The 15,727-nt window shown below is 42.9% G+C and overlaps 1 protein-coding gene across 1 annotated transcript in view; it reads right to left on the bottom strand.

Annotated features, from left to right (window-relative positions):
- The window catches only part of prdm5 (PR domain containing 5), a 73,241-nt gene that overhangs the window by 48,896 nt on the left and 8,618 nt on the right, over positions 1-15,727 (bottom strand). Inside the window, exons 8-11 of the mRNA XM_064989453.1 lie at positions 15,137-15,216; positions 12,728-12,812; positions 12,474-12,631; positions 1,149-1,242 (exon numbers count right to left, since the gene is read on the bottom strand). Of these exons, the coding sequence (XP_064845525.1) occupies positions 1,149-1,242; positions 12,474-12,631; positions 12,728-12,812; positions 15,137-15,216 (417 nt within the window). The remainder of the gene's footprint in view (positions 1-1,148; positions 1,243-12,473; positions 12,632-12,727; positions 12,813-15,136; positions 15,217-15,727) is intronic.

Below are 15,727 nucleotides of genomic sequence, written 5' to 3'. Positions count from 1 at the left end.
GGTGCTTTGCTGGTGACACTGTCTGTTATTTATTTGAATTCAAGGCACGCTTAACCAGCATGGCTACCACAGCATTCTGCAGCAATACACCATCCCATCTGGTTTGCGCTGAGTGGGACTATCATGTATTTTTCATCAGGACAATGACCCAACACCTCCAGGCTGTGGAAGGGCTATTTTACCAAGAAGGAGAGTGATGGAGTGCTGTATCAGATGACCTGGCCTCCACAATCACCCAACCTCAACCCAATTGAGATGGTTTGGGATGAGTTGGACCGCAGAGTGTGGGAAAAGCAGCCAACAAGTGCTCAGCATATGTAGGAACTCCTTCAAACTGTTGGAAAAGCATTCCAGGTGAAGCTGGTTGAGAGAATACCAGGAGTGTGCAAAGCTGTCATTGAGGAAAAGGGATGGCTACTTTGAAGAATATAAAATAAAAAATATATTTAGATTTAACATTTTTTGTTAGTTACTACATGTTTCCATATGTGTTATTTCATAGTTTTGATGTCTTCACTATTATTCTACAGTGTAGAAAATAGTAAAAATAAAGGAAAATCCTTGAATGAGTAGGTGTGTCCAAACTTTTGACTGGTACTGTACAGTATATATACGGACTTTCATGCACTTTCTTCCCACATGCTATTTCTCTCATTCTCTTTTTTCCCCATACACACGTACACACACACATAAGCACCTGATTCATAATACCAGCCCCCATGGTCCAGTATCCCACTGATTTGTGTGAATAGTGATCTGTATCCAGAGACACAGGAAGGAAATGCCTTGAGCTTCACAATCTCTGTATCATCTGTCTCGACTCGGAGACCATTCAGGACTCCATCCTGCTAAGACCAACTGTCTGCAGGGCTCCTCAGTCCTCAAGGACCACTGTCTCTGTCTGCAGGACTATGACACTCAGGGCTAGGAGGACCACAAAAGACCAGAAGGAGGCTGTGGAAGCCCTCAGTATCTGCTGGTAAAGAGAGGTTTGAACTAAGGGCTATAGCATCTATAGGGATTTGGGAACCGTAAGCTTATGTGTTGGTAGGGGCCTTGAATGTAGGTACTAGTGGCTACAGTCAGTTAAGGTAGTATGAACCCACTCTTACACTCAGAGATACACACACAAACACACTTATACTTACTGTTGTGGATGAGTAGGTGGCGCTGTAAAGAGAAGGGAGTGCGGAACAGGGCTTTGCACTCCTCACACTGGAAGGGCCTTTCCTCTGAGTGAGTCTGGAGAAAGAACAGGAAAGCACTCATGGTTAAAGGGATACTTCAGGATTTTAGCAAATGAGGCCCTTTATCAACTTCCCCAGAGTCATATGAACTTGTGGATACAATTTTTAGGTTTCTGTGTCTAGTGTATGAAAGAAGTTTGAGGTAGTTTCATGAACCAATGCTAACTAGTGTTAGCACAATGACTGCATGCTAGCTAACTCTAGTTAGCATATTGGGCTATGGAGGCTCGTGTGTGTGTACGGGGGGGGGGGGGGGAATAGTCATTGCTAAAATCCAGAGGTATGCCTTTAAAAACTTCTTATGGCTTAGATCCCGCTACCGGGTTTGATGTGACAACAGCCAGTGAAAGTGCAGGGCGCCATACTCAAACAACAGAAATCTCAAAATTAAAATTTCTCAAACATACAAGTATTTTACACCATTTTAAAGATAAACTTGTTGTTAATCCCACCACAGTGACCGATGTCAAAAAGGCTTTACGACGAAAGCACACCAAACGATTATGTTAGGTCAGTACCTAGTCACAGAAAAACACAGCCATTTTTCCAGCCAAAGAGAGGAGTCACAAAAAGTAGAAATAGAGATAAAATTAATCACTAACCTTTGATGATCTTCATCGGATGACACTCATAGGAGCTCATGTTACACAATACATGTATGTTTTGTTCGATAAAGTTCATATTTATATCCAAAAATCTCAGTCTACATTGGCGTATTACGTTCAGTAATGTTTTGCTTCCAAAACATCCAGGGATTTTGCAGAGAGCCACATCAATTTACAGAAATACTCATCATAAATGTTGATGAAAATACAAGTGTTATGCATGAAACTTTAGATAAACTTCTCCTTAATGCAACCACTGTGTCAGATTTCAAAAAAGCTTTACCAGAAAAGCACACCATGCAATAATCTGAGTACGGCGCTCAGACACAAAAACAAGCCATACAGATATCCACTATGTTGTGGAGTCAGTAAAAGTCAGAAATAGCGTTATAAATATTCACTTACCTTTGATGATCTTCATCAGAATGCACTCCCAGGAATCCCAGTTCCACAATAAATGTTTGTTTTGTTCGATAAATTCCATCATTTATGTTCCAAATACCTCATTTTTGTTCGCGCCTTGAGTTCACAAATCCAAATTCACAACGCGCAGGTCAGACGAAAAGTCAAAAGATTCCATTACAGTTCGTAGAAACATGTCAAATGATGTATAGAATCAATCTTTAGGATGTTTTTAACATAAATCTTCAATAATGTTTCAACCGGAGAATTCCTTTGTCTTTAGAAATGCAATGGAACGCATGTCGCTCTCACGGGAGCGCTCATGATCAGCTCATGCCAGACACCTGATTGAAAGAACTCTCATTCCCCCCTCCTTCATAGTCGAACCATGAAACAATGTTCTAAAGACTATTGGCATCTAGTGGAAGCCTTAGGAAGTGCAATATGACCCCATAGACACTGTATATTCGATAGGCAATGACTTGAAAAACTACAAACCTCAGATTTCCCACTTCCTGGTTGGATTTTGTCCCAGGTTGGATTTTGCCTGCCATATGAGTTCTGCTATACTCACAGACATCATTAAAACATTTTTAATAACTTCAGAGTGTTTTCTATCCAAATCTACTAATAATATGTAATATATTAGATTCTGGGCCTGAGTATCAGGCAGTTTACTCTGGGCACATTCATCCAAGCTACTCAATACTGCCCCCCAGCCATAAGAAGTTTTAAGGTACACGGCATCACTGAACACTACTCCTCTTTACCAGTGGAGACTGCTGAGAGCTCTTAATAATAGCTGGAACAGAGCTAATGTAATGGCATCAAACCATGTGTTTGATGTATTTGATACCATTTCACATATTCAGCTCAGCCATTACTACGAACCAGTCCTCCCAAATTAAAATCAAATCAAATTTTATTTGTCACATACACATGGTTAGCAGATGTTAATGTGAGTGTAGTGAAATGCTTGTGCTTCTAGTTCCGACAATGCAGTAATAACCAACAAGTAATCAAACTAACAAATACAAAACTACTGTCTTATACACACAAGTGTAGGGGGATAAAGAATATGTACATAAAGATATATGAATGAGTGATGGTACAGAGCGGCATAGGCAAGATACAGTAGATGGTATCGAGTACAGTATATACATATGAGATGAGTATGTAAACAAAGTGGCATAGTTAAAGTGGCTAGTGATACATGTATTACATAAAGATGCAGTAGATGATATAGAGTACAGTATATACGTATACATATGAGATTAATAATGTAGGGTATGTAAACATTATATTAGGTAGCATTGTTTAAAGTGCTAGTGATATATTTTACATCATTTCCCATCAATTCCCGTTATTAAAGTGGCTGAAGTTAAGTCAGTGTGTTGGCAGCAGCCACTCAATGTTAGTGGTTGCTGTTTAACAGTCTGATGGCCTTGAGATAGAAGCTGTTTTTCAGTCTCTCGGTCCCAACTTTGATGCACCTGTACTGACCTCGCCTTCTGGATGATAGCGGGGTGAACTGGCAGTGGCTCGGGTGGTTGTTGTCCTTGATGATCTTTATGGCCTTCCTGTAACATTGGGTGGTGTAGGTGTCTTGGAGGGCAGGTAGTTTGCCCCCGGTGATACGTTGTGCAGACCTCACTACCCTCTGGAGAGCCTTACAGTTGTGGGCAAAGCAGTTGCCGTACCAGGCGGTGATACAGCCCGCTAGGATACTCTCGATTGTGCATCTGTAGAAGTTTGTGAGTGCTTTTGGTGACAAGCCGAATTTCTTCAGCCTCCTGAGGTTGAAGAGGGGCTGTGGCGCCTTCTTCACAATGCTGTCTGTGTGGGTGGACCAATTCAGTTTGTCTGTGATGTGTATGCCGAGGAACTTAAAACTTACTACCCTCTCCACTACTGTTCCATCGATGTGGATAGGGGGGTGTTCCCTCTGCTGTTTCCTGAAGTTCACAATCATCTCCTTAGTTTTGTTGATGTTGAGCGTGAGGTTATTTTCCTGACACCACACTCCGAGGGCCCTCACCTCCTCCCTGTAGGCCGTCTCGTCGTTGTTGGTAATCAAGCCTACCACTGTTGTGTTGTCCGCAAACTTGATGATTGAGTTGGAGGCGTGCGTGGCCACGCAGTCGTGGGTGAACAGGGAGTACAGGAGAGGGCTCAGAACGCACCCTTGTGGGGCCCCAGTGTTGAGGATCAGCGGGGTGGAGATGTTGTTGCCTACCCTCACCACCTGGGGGCGGCCCGTCAGGAAGTCCAGTACCCAGTTGCACAGGGAGAGGTCGAGACCCAGGGTATCGAGCTTGATGACGAGCTTGGAGGGTACTATGGTGTTAAATGCCGAGCTGTAGTCGATGAACAGCATTCTCACATAGGTATTCCTCTTGTCCAGATGGGTTAGGCCAGTGTGCAGTGTGGTTGAGATTGCATCGTCTGTGGACCTATTTGGGCGGTAAGCAAATTGGAGTGGGTCTAGGGTGTCGGGTAGGGTGGAGGTGACATGGTCGTTGACTAGTCTCTCAAAGCACTTCATGATGACGGAAGTGAGTGCTACAGGGCGGTAGTCGTTTAGCTCATTTACCTTAAATTTCTTGGGAACAGGAACAATGGTGGCCCTCTTGAAGCATGTGGGAACAGCAGACTGGGATAGGGATTGATTGAATATGTCCGTAAACACACCAGCCTGCTGGTCTGCGCATGCTCTGAGGGAGCGGCTGGGGATGCTGTCTGGGCCTGCAGCCTTGCGAGGGTTAAATGTTTTACTCACCTCGGCTGCAGTGAAGGAGAGGCCGCATGTTTTGGTTGCAGGCCGTGTCAGCGGCACTGTATTGTCCTCAAAGCGGGAAAAAAATTATTTAGTCTGCCTGGGAGCAAGACATCCTGGTCCGTGACGGGGCTGGTTTTCTTTTTGCAATCCGTGATTGACTGTAGACCCTGCCACATACCTCTTGTGTCTGAGCCGTTGAATTGAGATTCTACTTTGTCTCTATACTGACGCTTAGCTTCTTTGATTGCCTTGCGGAGGGAATAGCTACACTGTTTGTATTCGGTCATGTTTCCGGTCACCTTACCCTGATTAAAAGCAGTGGTTCGAGCTTTCAGTTTCACGCGAATGCTGCCATCAATCCACGGTTTCTGGTTTGGGAATGTTTTAATCGTTGCTATGGGAACGACATCTTCAACGCACTTTCTAATGAACTCGCACACCGAATCAGCGTATTTGTCAATGTTGTTGTCTGACGCAATACGAAACATATCCCAGTCCACGTGATGGAAGCAGTCTTGGAGTGTGAAATCAGATTGGTCGGACCAGCGTTGGACAGACCTCAGCGTGGGAGCTTCTTGTTTTAGTTTCTGTCTGTAGGCAGGGATCAACAAAATTGAGTCGTGGTCAGCTTTTCTGAAAGGAGGGCAGGGCAGGGCCTTATATGCGTCGCGGAAGTTAGAATAGCAATGATCCAAGGTTTTGCCAGCCCTGGTTGCGCAATCGATATGATGATACAATTTAGGGAGTCTTGTTTTCAGATTAGCCTTGTTAAAATCCCCAGCTACAATGAATGCAGCCTCAGGATGTATGGATTCCAGTTTGCAAAGAGTCAAATAAAGTTCGTTCAGAGCCATCGATGTGTCTGCTTTGGGGGGAATATATACGGCTGTGATTATGATTGAAGAGAATTCCCTTGGTAGATAATGCGGTCGACATTTGATTGTGAGGAATTCTAAATCAGGTGAACAGAAGGACTTGAGTTCCTGTATGTTTTTGTGACAACACCACGTCTCGTTAGCCATAAGGCATACGCCCCCACCCCTCTTCTTACCAGAAAGATGTTTGTTTCTGTCGGCGCGATGCGTGGAGAAACCAGCTGGCTGCACCGACTCCGATAGCGTCTCTCCAGTGAGCCATGTTTCCGTGAAGCAAAGAACGTTACAGTCTCTGATGTCCCTCTGGAATGCTACCCTTGCTCGGATTTCATCAACCTTGTTGTCAAGAGACTGGACATTGGCGAGAAGTATACTAGGGAGTGGTGCACGATGTGCCCGTCTCCGGAGTCTGACCAGAAGACCGCTTCGTTTCCCTCTTTTACGAAGTCGTTTTTTGGGTCGCCGGCTGGGATCCATTCCGTTGTCCTGGGTGAAAGGCAGAACACAGGATCCACTTCGCGAAAGTCATATTCTTGGTCGTACTGATGGTGAGTTGACGCTGCTCATATATTCAGTAGTTCTTCTCGACTGTATGTAATGAAACCTAAGATGACCTGGGGTACTAATGTAAGAAATAACACGTAAAAAAACTGCATAGTTTCCTAGGAACGCGAAGTGAGGCGGCCATCTCTGTCGGTGCCGGAAGTAGGTGCCACCTACCTCCTGTAGTCTCTACATCTTGGTATATCTTGGTATATACAGTGGGGAGAACAAGTATTTGATACACTGCCGATTTTGCAGGTTTTCCTACTTACAAAGCATGTCGAGGTCTGTAATTTTTATCATAGGTACACTTCAACTGTGAGACGGAATCTAAAACAAAAATCCAGAAAACCAATTTGTATGATTTTTAAGTAATTAATTTGCATTTTATTGCATGACATAAGTATTTGATACATCAGAAAAGCAGAACTTAATATTTGGTACAGAAACCTGTGTTTTCAATTACAGAGATCATACATTTTCTGTAGTTCTTGACCAGGTTTGCACTGCAGCAGGGATTTTGGCCCACTCATCCATACAGACCTTCTCCAGATCCTTCAGGTTTCGAGGCTGTCCCTGGGCAATATGGACTTTCAGCTCCCCCCAAAGATTTTCTATTGGGTTCAGGTCTGGAGACTGGCTAGGCCACTCCAGGACCTTGAGATGCTTCTTATGGAGCCACTCCTTAGTTGCCCTGGCTGTGTATTTTGGGTCATTGTCATGCTGGAAGACCCAGCCACGACCCATCTTCAATGCTCTTACTGAGGGAAGGAGGTTGTTGGCCAAGATCTCGCGATACATGGCCCCATCCATCCTCCACTCAATACGGTATAGTCGTCCTGTCCCCTTTGCAGAAAAGCATCCCCAAAGAATGTTTCCACCTCCATGCTTCACAGTTGGGATGGTATTTATGGGGTTGACTCATCCTTCTCCTTCCTCCAAACCCAGCGAGTGGAGTTTAGACCAAAAAGCTCTATTTTTGTCAGACCATATGACCTTCTCCCATTCCTCCTCTGGATCATCCAGATGGTCATTGGCAAACTTCAGACTTGGCCTGGACATGCGCTGGCTTGAGCAGGGGGACCTTGCATGCGCTGCAGGATTTTAATCCATGACGGCGTAGTGTGTTACTAATGGTTTTCTTTGAGACTGTGCTCCCAGCTCTCTTCAGGTCATTGACCAGGTCCTGCCGTGTAGTTCTGGGCTGATCCCTCACCTTCCTCATGATCATTTATGCCCCACGAGGTGAGATCTTGCATGGAGCCCCAGACCGAGGGTGATTGACCATCATCTTGAACTTCTTCCATTTTCGAATAATTGCGCCAACAGTTGTTGCCTTCTCACCAAGCTACTTGCCTGTTGTCCTGTAGCCCATCCCAGCCTTGTGCAGGTCTACAATTTTATCCCTGATGTCCTTACACAGCTCCTTGGTCTTGGCCATTGTGGAGAGGTTGGAGTCTGTTTGATTGAGTGTGGGGACAGGTGTCTTTTATACTGGTAACGAGTTCAAACAGGTGCAGTTAATACAGGAAATGAGTGGAGAACAGGAGGGCTTCTTAAAGAAAAACTAACAGGTCTGTGAGAGCCGGAATTCTTACTGGTTGGTTGGTGACCAAATACTTATGTCATGCAATAAAATTCTAATGAAATTACTTAAAAATCATACAATGTGATTTTCTGTATTTTTGTTTTAGATTCCGTCTCTCACAGTTCAAGTGTACCTATGATAAAAAAAATTACAGACCTCTACATGCTTTGTAAGTAGGGAAAACCTGCAAAATCGGCAGTGTATCAAATACTTCTTCTCCCCACTGTACATAATGTACCAGTTTCCTTCTTTTCTATTTAAATGTATTGATATAGAGTGAATAAGTATCTAATGTTTGCAGTCGGTTCATGAGAACAGCTTGCAGAGCTAACAGTCCTGACACCCGCTAAATATATCTAAACAGTTCTCTAAACTTCTCATCTTAGTTCAATCTGAGCGCTGTCTCCAGTCAGTGTTGATGTGGGATCAGATGTGTGACCATTGGTGTTGTGGATAGAGCTTGGGTTAGGCTCTATGGCTGATTTGGTTTGTTGACTTGATGAAGACAAGTAGCTTGAGGGGCTTAGGTTCAAAGTGCTTGTGTTTATCTGTTCCCCTGCTCTGACCTGTGTTTGAGTGACACCTCATTCCCTTAGGTAAACATGGGAGTCTTCAGGGGGGAGACAGGCCACTGACCCTTCAGAACCCCAAAGACAACTGAAGAGACCTCTGGTTTTAGGCTACCAATAATAATATTAGCTCTGAACCAGTCAGAGTATGCTTCTGTGTTTGCTTATGTGTATGTACAGAGCATTCGGAAAGTATTCAGACCCCATTACGTTTTCCAGTCTGTTACGTTACAGCCTTATTCTAAAATGTATTAAATTGTGTTTTTACCTCATCAATCTACACACAATACCCCATAATGACAAACCAAAAACAGGTTTTTGGAAATGTATAAACTGAAAAAAACTCAGTACTTTGTTGAAGCACCTTTGGCAATGATTACAGCCATGAGTTTTCTTGGGTATGACGCTATAAGCCTGGCAAATGTATATTTGGGGATTGTCTCCCATTCTTCTTTGCAGATCCTCTCAAGCTCTGTCAGGTTGGATGGGGAGCGTCGCCGCACAGCTATTTAATGGTCTCTCAAGAAATGTTCAATTGGATTCAAGTCCAGGCTCTGGCTGGGCCACTCAAGGACATTCAGAGACTTGTCCTGAAGCCACTCCTGCGTAGTATTGGCCTTGTGCTTAAGATCGTTGTCCTGTTGGAAGGTGAACCTTCACACCAGTCTCTGGTCCTGAGCGTAATGGAGCATAAGGTTTTCATCAAGGATCTCTCTGTACTTTGCTCCGTTCATCTTTCCCTCGATCCTAACGAGTCTCCCAGTCCCTGCCACTGAAAAACATCTCCACAGCATGATGCTGCCACCATGCTTCACAGTAGGGATGGTGCCAGGTTTCCTCCAAACGTGACGCTTGGCTTTCATAAGTTCAATCTTGGTTTCTTCAAACCAGAGAATCTTGTTTCTCATGGTCTGAGAGTCTTTAGGTGCCTTTTGGTAAACTCCAAGCAGGCTGTCATGTGCCATTTACTGTGGTGTGGCTTAAATCTGGCCACTCTACCACAAAGGCCTGATTGCTGGAGTGCTGCATAGATGGTTGTCCTTCTGGAAGGTTCTTCCATCTCCAGATAGGAACTCTGGAGCTCTGTCAGAGTGACCATTGGGATCTTGGTCACCTCCCTGACCAAGGCCCTTCTCCCCTGAATGCACAGTTTGCCCTGGGCGGCAAGCTCTAGGAAAAGTCTTGGTGGTTCCAAACTTCATCCATTTAAGAATGATAGAGACCACTGTGTTCTTGGGGATGCTGCATAACATTTTTTTTACACTTCCCCAGATCTGTGCCTCGACACAATCCTGTCTCTGAGCTCTAAGGACAATTCCTTCAACCTCCTGACTTGGCTTCTGCTCTGACGTGCACTGTCAACTGTGGGGCCTTATATAGACAGGTGTGTGCCTTTCCAAATCATGTCCAATCAATGGAATTTAACACAGGTGGCTTCCAATCAAGTTGTAGAAACATCTCATGGATGATCAATGGAAACAGGATGCACCTGAGCTCAATTTCGAGTCGCACAGCAAAGGGTCTGAATACTTATGTAAACAAGGTATTTCTGCTTTTTATTTGTAATAAATTTGCAAAAAAAATTAAAAACCTGTTTTCGCTTTGTCATTATGGGGTATTATGTTTAGATTGAAAAAACGATCATACATTTTAGAATAATTTTGTAAGATAACAAAATGTGGAAAAAGGGATATTCATTTAACCTTTATTTAACTAGGCAAGTTAGTTAATAACAAATTCGTTCACAATGTCAGCTTACCAAAAGGCCTCCTGAGGGGACAGGGGCTAGGATAAAACAAATAGGACAAAACACACATCACGACAAGAGAGACACCACAACACTACATAAAGAGAGACCTAAGATAACATAGCATGGTATCAACACCACCTGACAACAACATTAAGCAAAAACATGGCAGCAGCACAAAACATGGTACAAACATTATTTTGCGCAGACAACAGCAAAAAAAGGCAAGGAGGTAGTGACAGCAATACATTACACTGTGTTAACAACCCTCCAGGCAAGCTTCAATGCCATACAACTCTCCTTCCGTGGCCTCCAATTGCTCTTAAATACAAGTAAAACTAAATGCATGCTCTTCAACCGATCGCTGCCTGCACCTGCCCGCCTGTCCAACATCACTACTCTGGATGGCTCTGACTTAGAATACGTGGACAACTACAAATACCTAGGTGTCTGGTTAGACTGTAATCTCTCCTTCCAGACCCACATCAAACATCTCCAATCCAAAGTTAAATCTAGAATTGGCTTCCTATTTCGCAACAAAGCATCCTTCACTCATGCTGCCAAACATACCCTTGTAAATCTGACCATCCTACCAATCCTCGACTTCGGCGATGTCATTTACAAAATAGCCTCCAATACCTTACTCAACAAATTGGATGCAGTCTATCATAGTGCCATCCGTTTTGTCACCAAAACCCCATATACTACCCACCATTGCGACCTGTACGCTCTCGTTGGCTGGCCCTCGCTTCATACTCGTCACCAAACCCACTGGCTCCATGTCATCTACAAGACCCTGCTAGGTAAAGTCCCCCCTTATTTCAGCTCGCTGGTCACCATAGCAGCACCCACCTGTAGCACGCGTTCCAGCAGGTATGTCTCTCTGGTCACCCCCAAAACAAATTCTTTCTTTGGCTGCCTCTCCTTCCAGTTCTCTGCTGCCAATGACTGGAACGAACTACAAAAATCTCTGAAACTGGAAACCCTTACATATATCTCCCTCACTAGCTTTAAGCACCACCTGACAGAGCACCTCACAGATTACTACACCTGTACATAGCCCACCTATAATTTAGCCCAAACAACTACCTCTTTCCCTATCAAATGTATTTTATTTATTTATTTTGCTCCCCATTATTTTTATTTCTACTTTGCACATTCTTCCACTGCAAATCTACCAATCCAGGGTTTTACTTGCTATATTGTACTTACCTTGCCACCATGGCCTTTTTTTGCCTTTACCTCCCTTATCTCATCTCATTTGCTCACATCGTATATAGACTTGTTTCTACTGTATTATTGACTGTATGTTTGTTTTACTCCATGTGTAACTCTGTGTCGTTGTATGTGTCGAACTGCTTTAGCTTTATCTTGGCCAGGTCGCAATTGTAAATGAGAACTTGTTCTCAACTTACCTACCTGGTTAAATAAAGGTGAAATAAAAATAAATAAGTAAAGAATTACCCGAAGCTGCCACAACAGTCAGTAAGAGTATCCATGATGGAGATAAAACCGTCCAGTTTGAGTGTTTGTTGCAGCTCATTCCAGTCACTAGCTGCAGCGAACTGAGTGCTTTGGGGACCTTTAACAGAATGTGACTGGCAGAACGGGTGTTTGTGGAGGATGAGGGCTGCAGTAGGTATCTCAGATAGGGGGGAGTGAGGCCTAAGAGGGTTTTATAAATTAGCATCAACCAGTGGGTCTTGCGACGGGTATACAGATATGACCAGTTTACAGAGGAGTATAGAGTGCAGTGATGTGTCCTATAAGGAGCATTGGTGGGAAATCTGATGGCCAAATGGTAAAGACCATCTAGCCGTTCGAGAGTACCCTTACCTGCCGATCTATAAATTATGTCTCCGTAATCTAGCATGGATAGGATGGTCATCTGAATCAGGGTTACTTTGGCAGCTGGGGTGAAAAATTAGCGATTACAATAGAGGAAACCAAGTAAAGGGGTCTGAGTACTTTCCGAATGCACTGTATGTGCTTGTTGAGACTATGCTAAACATGTCATCACTTAAAAATCTTGCCTCAGTTTCAGCATTATAGAACTTGCATATTAATAACCACCCATTTAAATCTGGAGCTTTCAGACCCTCCCTGTTCCCTGCTCACCTTCTTGTGGTTCTTGTAGACATTCCGGTGGGCAAACTCCTTCCCACACAGCTTACACTTGTAGGGCTTGTCTTCGCTGTGGATGATCTTATGGGCCGTCACCTGGTCCAGACGCTTGAACGAACGACTGCAGATCTCACAGGTGTACGGACGTTTCTCTAACCAGAGACAGACAGACAATCAGAGAGAGTGAGGGAGAGATAGTGAGATAGAGCTACACTCAGACATTGTATACTGAGTGTACAGAGTCTTACCCGAGTGAGTGATCATGTGGCGCTTGAGCTGATTGGTAGAGATGAATTTCTTATCGCAGGCAGTACAGTCAAATATCTCGTGTACCTAGAGATACATACAGTACCCAAAAGACCAGACACACAGGGTGGTTAAGTAAGAGTTAGAGATTGTGGTGTAAAGTGATCCGTACTGAGGTCAATTCTGAATTGCTCTAATTCCAAGGAAGCAGAATTGTAATTCAACTTCAATGAAAGGAGGTAGAATTTAATTCAATGAAATTCAAATGGCTTATTTATTCTACACGTCGCCATAGACATTTTTTTTTATGTATGGTTACCAAAACCATGTAGCATAAGGCTGAACCATTTGCTTTTTAAAACTCATTCTTCTAAAAAAATAAATTTAATAATTACATTGGTAAGGAAATATTCTAAGATCATGTTGTGGGTTGTCTATAATAATAATAATTCCCTTAATGTTTTTAAATATCAGAAAAAATACATTTATCAGAATGCATTAGATCAAACACTGCAGTATGGAAGTGAACAATCTTAACATCTCATTACAACAACAAATAAATCTGTTTGACATCTTTGAGTTATAATCAAACACATATTTGAAATGGTATGTTTTTGACCCCAACCCTGGAGGTGACACAGAAAGAGAGCATTTCTGGGCTCGCTGTGTTCTGTACATGACACTGTGTGACCTTTTCCACACTTGCAGGTAGGAGAGTACATTCAGAGACACACAGTCACACTTTTACTCCTTACACAACTACTTCTGCACACAGAAATATAATTAAACTGCTGAAAAGTTTGAATCCCTCGTCTGCTCTGAGCATGGTTGTAACAATAGCACATTTGATAGCATTTTGTAGCATTAGGCAGAAGAGCTAAGACTGAATATCTCCTCTGCTCAGAGCTTCTATAATAAAACTAAGATTGAGCAGTTCAGGCAAATTATCACAATAGCTGGTTTAAGAAGCTTTTGTGCAAACTTGTCTTTATGGAAAGTTTGATCACTCTTGTGCTACGTTCTAAAGTGTCTTTGTCTGAAGTTCAGCAGTAATATGTCTTCTGTTCCATAGAACTTCGCTCCAACAATTCTTTCCTCTTTCTTTGCGTAATGCTTTTTAAACCTCCGAAAATGATTCTTCCAATGACTTTTAACACCTTTCTGAATAACCTACGTCATACAAGAGAAGAATGAAGCACTCATTGAATTCAAGTTTGTGACTGACCCACATCTCCCTATCAAATCACATTTTTCTGTGACTACTGTCAATGAGGAAAGAGCCTCTCACAAAGACAAAAACATTAACACAGCAAATACCGCTAAAAACTTCTTCAAGTTCACATGTACCACATATAGAATTTATAGAACTGACTTTTGACAGCATGAAAAAGGTCAGAATATGGCAACGCACTCAAATACATAAGGTGGAAGTTTAGAAACACAATATAAAAACTGATTGACTGACTGGCAGGTTGATTGGTTGGTTGGTTGATAGGTGGATTGATCTGTTGTAGAACTATCTAAACATTTCTTAATGATTAACAGCTGCTGATAAAGTGTGTTCGTGATGAATCCCTTCTGACCCTGTTCAGTTCATTAGAGTGGAGTAATAGTAATGTCTTCTGACTAATCTATTGGATGGATGTTGACAGGGAAAATGAAGCCTTACCCAAACACCAGCTGAGTTCACTGGTCATAAATATCAAACCCTCATTTGGTTGGGAAGCCAAACCAATCACAAACCAATCAAATAACTCACTGCAAACATATTTCATTTCATGCAGATGAAAATGCCTCACTGTGAGATAGTTTGTGATGGGAATACCTTACCTCCATTAATCTCTAAAAGTAATGTAATATAATGGTTTTGTGGTCCTGTCATTTTTCCGTTTTATTTTTTTTCCTAAAGGGGTCAATCTCTGAGAGGAAGAATCCTGACGCCAGGGTTAGCCTTGTTGTCTACTCGCCATGCCTCTTAAGTTTCATGAGAGTCTGTGGGGATGAGCTTGTGAAATAAAAACCAACCTTTCTCTACTGTCTCACGGTCAGAAAATGTAACAAATTTAGCATAAAGCCAAACTCCTACTGAGAGAGAAGAAGAGTGAGACAGGAGCAGATGGTGAGCATGGGATTAGGAAAGGGATAGGGACACAAAGGAATTGAACAAAAAAAGATGGATGGATATGAAGGAAATAGACCTTAAAGGAAGAGACATGGCCACTAGCCCCGGACCCTAATACCAGAGGGATAGGTGGGGCCAATAAAACATACAGCTTACACCTATCCAGTCCTTCCAGATCTCTGAAGGACCAAACTGTGTCTAGGAATACAGGCTAAGGGTTGGCCAGAGACAGTGTAACAGTGAGACAGTTAGGAAGGTGAGACAGTGATGTTGTAGGTAGGAGCCAGACCTTACGATGTTCCTGGAGATTCAGTAAGGAGGAGCATTTCCTGTTGCAGATGGTGCACATAAGCTTCCGCCTGGAACTTCCTGAAACACAATGATTGGACAAGCAGAGTGACCAATCCTGCTCTACATGTCTCAATTTACAGTGTGATAATGTGGTGGCTAGCAATGACAACAATGGTCAGGGCATTCCACATGTTAGTGAACAGCATCATCGCTCACCTGATAGCAAAGCCATTTCCATCTGAAGCACAGCCAGACAAACACACATATTGAATCAGATAATCACTTGAGGTCAAAGTTGAACTACCAGATGTACAGTCAGGTCCAACATTATTGGCACCCTTGACTGTATGTTCAAAAAAAAAATCGGAAAATTATATTATTTTATACTAATACAATCTCTCAGAGAAAGAGATTTTGTTTTGACAACCTTTAAAAAGATAGGGGTCAAAATGATTGGCAAACCCCTGTTTTCAGTACCCCAGCACCCTCTTCTTGGGAGGATAACAACACAGCCTTCTCTAAAATGTTTCATGACAAACATTGGGAGGGCCATTGAAAAATGTTGATAGTGTGATTAATTAACTATTGA

Source organism: Oncorhynchus masou, chromosome 15 (genome assembly GCF_036934945.1).
Source record: "Oncorhynchus masou masou isolate Uvic2021 chromosome 15, UVic_Omas_1.1, whole genome shotgun sequence".
Lineage (NCBI taxonomy): Eukaryota > Metazoa > Chordata > Actinopteri > Salmoniformes > Salmonidae > Oncorhynchus > Oncorhynchus masou.
Note: the sequence above shows the minus strand (reverse complement) of the source record. Positions and strands in the feature narration are given on the sequence as shown.